This window comes from Sinocyclocheilus grahami, unplaced genomic scaffold, assembly GCF_001515645.1.
Source record: "Sinocyclocheilus grahami isolate Dianchi unplaced genomic scaffold, SAMN03320097.WGS_v1.1 scaffold451.1, whole genome shotgun sequence".
Classification (NCBI taxonomy): Eukaryota; Metazoa; Chordata; class Actinopteri; order Cypriniformes; family Cyprinidae; genus Sinocyclocheilus; species Sinocyclocheilus grahami.
In genome coordinates, this window is record NW_015505630.1 from 796,459 (window position 1) to 802,458 (window position 6,000).

A 6,000-nucleotide genomic window follows, 5' to 3' on the forward strand; every position below is an offset into this window, starting at 1 on the left:
AATACAAGACTTCTTCACCTTAGCAAAAATGCTAAAAAAAAAAAACATTTCATGAGAAAGTGTGACATGCTCAAGCAAAACAGGCATTATTGATGTATCTGCATCCCAACATTACTGCAAAGATTTATTCTTAAAAAAAGGTTCTTAAAAAAAAACTGCCAATGGAATTAGATTAAAAAAAACTTTCTATCATGACAACTCTCGGAAGATTTTAGCATGGTATTGGATATGACAATGTAAATGTATTTGGTCTTGGTTGAATAGATCTGCTACGCTGCTGAATTGCTGCTGCTGGATATTGCGGTTTTAGATTATTGCTGCTGCTGCAAAACAAGTAAAAGAAATTGCTACTGCCAATACATATGCCGATATGGTGTTGTGAGTATTTAAGACATACTGCTGCTGCACAAATAGCATATAAAATAACCGTTAACAGATCTATACAGGTGGAGCTGGGGAAGGTGGAGGGTACTGTGAATTGCTATGAACGCTAACCAGCCATATAAATGCAAAGCAGCAAGCTCCTTGGCTGTGTATGCAATTCAATTTTGCGTGTCAGGTACATTTATCTTGTTTTTAATATGTTTAGAATATCAGACAAATTGTTTCATTCTGATACCTTAAAATGTATGATGTTTAATAGACCTTATTTTAGCCACTCTACTTGTAACAGGTAAAGAACTAGACTAAAAAAAAAGCTTAGTTTCATGTGAAAACACAAAATCATTCATTCCCGCTTTGCTCATTAGACCTAATTAATGTGTAGAATCCTGCTTATACCAAGAGAATCCCTCGTCAAGCCTCCTACACGTCTCTCGGCCTATCAGATCGTCCGTCACAGTCCACGCACCCATGACTGTAACCTCCTGCTGACACCTCCACAACTATTAATAGCCAACTCCAGCAAGACGGGTTTCAGAGTCATCTCTACAGTGTTGTTTTCCCCATCCACTAGCCAGTCTCTGCAAGAACAATCACCACATCAACAGAGGGGATGCTCTAATATCGTTAAAGGGAGAAAATTGAGAAGCTCAATGGGTTGTGGATTGATTTCCTTTTAATCTTACTGAGAAAGCAGGGAGGAGTTTTTGAAAGCTTTTCAGGAGAACACCTAGAACTCCTCCTGATTGCTAATGGAAGTCAGAAGATATGTATTTTTTATGAATCAAGAAGCAAAAAATAGAAAAGATTGTTTGGTTTCACAACCATGGAAACATCCCATAATGTACACACACAGCCTTATGACTCATCTGACCATGTGACTGCTCCACTAACGTCAGGAGGGTCTGTCTCACCCCTCTCTCCCCAGAGTGCAGTCAGCTGACTGTGGGTTACGAGTCCAGAATCCGTATGTGCTAAAAACAATATGCCGACCAACCGCAGAGCACTTTTAATGAAGAAATATATGCGCTGTTCTGATTCTGTGCTGTAGGGACATTTTTTATGGCTCTCCGGAGATTAATATAAGTTCCTGATGTTAAATTGCATCTTCTTCTGACCAGCATATTGGTTTCTGGGTTCTGTAAAGCACCAGATGGTTTTCTAAAAGTTCTTGTGAAACTTGACTCTCATGTTGTGTTCTGGTCATTTTGAGATTTTCTTTTTCCCAAAAATGCTAGTCGAGCGTTATCGAATTGGACTCACACCGGGTATAACAAAATTTATCATCTTTGTAATTGTCTTTATTTTCCCCCCACTTTATTATACTTGTGTTCCCCATCAAAAAATTATTATAAATTATGCCATATCATCAAATATTGGATTCAAAATTTTTTCAGCTGGTTTTCTTATCAATTAGCATAGGTTCTGTATTTATTTTTGGAACTGATTGATCCTAGGCCTCATTGAGCAGCTTATGCACCTCTTCTTAAGTGCTAATGCACCTCATTGGCAAAAAGGTCGACAAATAATTATTTTTTTTTTTTCCATTAAAAAAACTGAGGTGCATACGTTAAGATCAATGAGGCTTATGATCAATCAGTTCCAAAAAGAAATACAAAGCCTGTTCTGATTGAAAGAAACAAGCTGACAAAAAGACTGAATCCAAGATTCATTGATATTATAGCAGATTTTTTTAATTTTAAATAAAAAAACAAAAAGGCCAGTCATTTTTGATCAGGAACATCAAATCAGACAAAGAATATTCAGCACAGCACAAGGGTTAAATACCCAGGAAAGCATGTCAAACATAAGCCCAAGTTAGGTGGTTTTGCAAAACAAAGTAAAACTTTTTTTCCTTTTCTTTTTGTACTTGGAAAGTACAGCTAAAAATACTTCTAACTATGCGCTTCTGAAGAACAACTCAAAAGAACAAAGTTTCTCCGCAGAGACGTTTTGTCTGTGTTCCAGGAGAAGTGATCAAGTACAAATGAGTGTCATCTTGGCACTAATGTCACTAGGGCACATAATTCAGATGCTGACAGGCCTCACCGCAGGATAGATGCTCGGGACTGTAGGTGTCTAGGGACAGTGGAAGAGATCCACAAACGGCAGATGTATATTTATCTGAGACCTTGCTCTCCCCGATGAGTCCCACAGTGGGTTTGTGCGTGTGTGTGACTCATCGTCTGACGATTTAACTCGCCTGTGATGCCTGTGTGTACAGAAAAACAGCGAACAAACCATTTTACATTGCACACCTATGTTATCCTCATTACTTAAATTATATTTTAAAAGTAACTGATGTATCTGTAACAGAAATGTTTTGCAATTTAATTTACCATAGTTTCCACTCTCAAATGCCAGTACCATTTTAAGAGGTACCAATGCAACATTTAGGGGTAAATAAGGTATAAAGAAGTACCTTTTATCATTTGTGCATTAGGGTACCGCCCCAGTAAGAGCTTTATATCTTTTTTTCTGAATGTGAAGCATAATTAGCTTTACAATTGTAAAAATCATATGGTATTTCCACTTTAGGAAGCTTCAGAAACATTCTACCATCTTGTTTACATCTCATTTATAACATTGTCAGCTAAAACTAATTTAACAGTTTTATTGCATTATACATTAGATAATACATTCACTGTATTGTAAAAGCGTTTCTGTATTTAGACAGAAACTATGTTCAAATCCTTTATAATGTAGGTATACCTTTCTGTTGTTTGCCAAACGCACTATCCTCTTCTTTATGAATAAAACACACCTAAAACATAGACCAAGAGGTTAATGCATGAGGTTCAGTTAACCAGAGATAAACGTTGTGAATGGTTACCATCGGTACGAATGCATGCACAGCCTCGGTATTGCGTGAGCATCGGTGACGCATTGGTCAGGTGCCGCCTCATATAGCGCGGGGAGCTGTCCGGTGCTGAAACACAACCGAAGCGCATTGAGGCAACACGGAGGACATGCTGTTCACGCTCATTCACATTCTCTGAGCTCTACACAAAAGGTACGACGACTCATTTTCATTTCTTTGAGTTCACAAAATTATGCTTTGTGAAAACGTGTTAACGTATGCGCTATTCTGCGTTGCAAGGGTTAAAGAGGAGTAGAGCTTTTGTTCCTTTTCTTTCTGGCTTTGCTTGATTAGATACTATCACTCATCAGCAGCATATCTCATCTCTGGTTTATCAACTCGATTTTGTCGCGAAAAGATCAGTGAAATGTATTCCAGCTAGACTGATCTTTTAAATCGAGATTTGTTCTTACAAACATACGTGAAAATATCAATAGATCTGTTCTCAGAGATCCGTAGCCACAAGTGAAAGGTTACCTTGACAACAGGCGGTGACTCATCCGGTGCTGTTGTCATTTAAAAACATGTTGTGTTCTGACTGATCTCATTGCTGCTCTGGCGCTCGGAGCGTCGCTTCTTCTCGGTCTGGGAAACAATATTAGCAATTCCAAGAACTGATTTCATGGGTAGTTTTAACTTAAACAATTTTAGCTACACTACATGCATTTTGGTTTTAAATATCAGGGTTGCACCATAAATAAAAAGACTGCATGGGTTAACTGTTTTGTGCTTGTTTATCTCTAGGCGGTATGATGTTGTCACTACCGAAACTGTCCGCCAGAGGGGTGGCAGTCCTGCTCGTTACCCTTCTCCAAACACTAACCGTGCAGGGTGCCTCCGTGCGCCACCATCGTCTGCGAGGCGGAGACCAGGGTGGCTTCCTTGCTCCCAGCTCCGATATGATCAAAGCTCTGGAGTACATCGAAAGCTTGAAGCAGAGAGCCGATGGACCAGAGAGTCCAACAGGGGACTACGACGAGGTGGACAAATTCCGCTTTCTAGTGCAGCTCGCCTCCCTACAGGACGAGAACACACCCACACGTGAGGACGCCACCCGTTGGCCTGATAACAAGGTGCCACAGTGGGTTCGATCTCTGCTGCAGGTGCTTGAACAAGCTGGAGAGACTCCGGAAAGCCAACCAGCGCCCGGAAACGAGCGGCGTCCTCACAAGAGCAGACGCCCGGGGGCAGACGCAGAGAGCCCTGTTGGAGACTACGGGGGCTTCGTGAAGCCGCACAAGAAGTATCCGCTGATGTTTGAGGACGAGGAGAACGGCAGAGACAGCAAGCGTGCGACTGAGGATTTGGACGAGCAGTACACCCCTCAGAGCCTCGCCAACATGCGCTCTATATTCGAAGAGCTTGGTAAACTGTCTGCCGTGCAGAACCAGAAGCGAGAGAACCAGGATGATGAAGACGACGATGACCTCTACAAGGTTAGAAACTTGGCATACGAGGATGTGACCGGAGGGGAGGAATGGGTGCCACTAGAGGAGCAGCTCGAGACGGAGGAAGTAGTTAAAGGAAGCCGTGAAGAATACGAACGAGGGCTAGGAGATAACGGAGAGCAGGGTGAGGCCATTGAAAGACGAGCTAGCCCTACTGAAGACGATGACGAGAACCCAGACGATGACACAAAACTCGTGGATTACTACCTGTTCAAGGTCTTGGAGATGACAAACCAGGCACAAAAACGGGACCTGATGGAAGGGAGGAGGAGGCTACTGTCCCAACCCTCTCTAATCGATCCTAGGGCTATCAAACAACTGCTGTCGGCTATTTCAATGAAGCTCCAGGTGCCTCCAGAGGACCTGGTTGGAATGCTCTTCATGGAGGAAACCAGAAAACAACAACACCTTCCTGAGACCCAGCTGGCTAGGAAGCCCAGCCAACCGAGGTTCAAGAGCCGGGTCATCAAGTATTACAACGGTCGACAGCCTGAAGTCACAGTGAGCAATATCCCTCCTGATGTCAAAACGGAGGATATCATGAAAGTCCTTGGGTTAGGGAATCTGGCCAACAAAAACACACAATTTTCTTTGCTAAAGCAAAGGCCCTACAAAACAGCCATGGCAAAGTACTTCAACCCCAGTGGAAGACGGGGAAGCTTGTTCCTGTCCGAGATAAACAAAGCTCCAAGCAAAAGAAAAGATGATTACGATGATGATGCAGTGGATGAGGATGAAGAGTCGACCTTCCTCGCTGCCAAACTCCTGACTGAGTACCCCGACACCAGCTCGAGCGATCGCAAGAGAGCCATCGATTCTGCCACGAACGGACAGTTGCCTTATGATTTGTATGAGGAGGCCATGAAAGATTTCTTTGATCAGGTTGATAATGGAAAAAGCACACCCACCAAAAGAGACACCCAAGGGAAAGAGGAACCAGAGGCGCCCCAAAAGCCACCCACTCAAGATTCAGCACAGGAGACCGTAGATCAAACCCCACCTGTGCCTGGAACAGAAGAGGGTAAAGAGTATCACGGGAAAATGGTTGCAGGAATGTGAAGAGCCTAAGCATGTTTTTTTTCCCTGCTCCTATTCTGACAAGTCCCACCCCTTGACCTTTTATTTCTTTGATATAGTTGCTATGGCTACATGAACGACTTCTGAACTGTCCAAATTGCAAACCGGTTGTAAGGAGCTCCTACTAGCCAATTCTGTCATAGAAGGGACTTGTCGGAGTATGAAAGGGGGCAAAAAAATATTACTTACTCGTGGGACATGCCTATATCTCCTCAAAAGTTATTTAAAAAAAAA

General features: G+C 42.4%; 1 protein-coding gene across 2 annotated transcripts; it reads left to right on the forward strand.

The window, feature by feature from the left end:
- Nucleotides 1-3,303: 3,303 nt before the first annotated feature.
- LOC107552495 (secretogranin-2-like) lies at nucleotides 3,304-5,979 on the forward strand. Of its 2 annotated transcripts, none has more exons than XM_016234396.1 (2): nucleotides 3,304-3,394; nucleotides 3,986-5,979. In XM_016234396.1, exon 2 carries the CDS (start codon nucleotides 3,991-3,993, stop codon nucleotides 5,746-5,748), a length of 1,758 nt encoding a protein of 585 aa, XP_016089882.1. In that variant the 5' UTR covers nucleotides 3,304-3,394; nucleotides 3,986-3,990; the 3' UTR covers nucleotides 5,749-5,979. The 2 variants fall into 2 exon arrangements, with proteins under 2 accessions (XP_016089882.1, XP_016089881.1); XM_016234395.1 differs by lacking the exon at nucleotides 3,304-3,394 and adding an exon at nucleotides 3,829-3,867.
- Nucleotides 5,980-6,000: the final 21 nt, after the last annotated feature.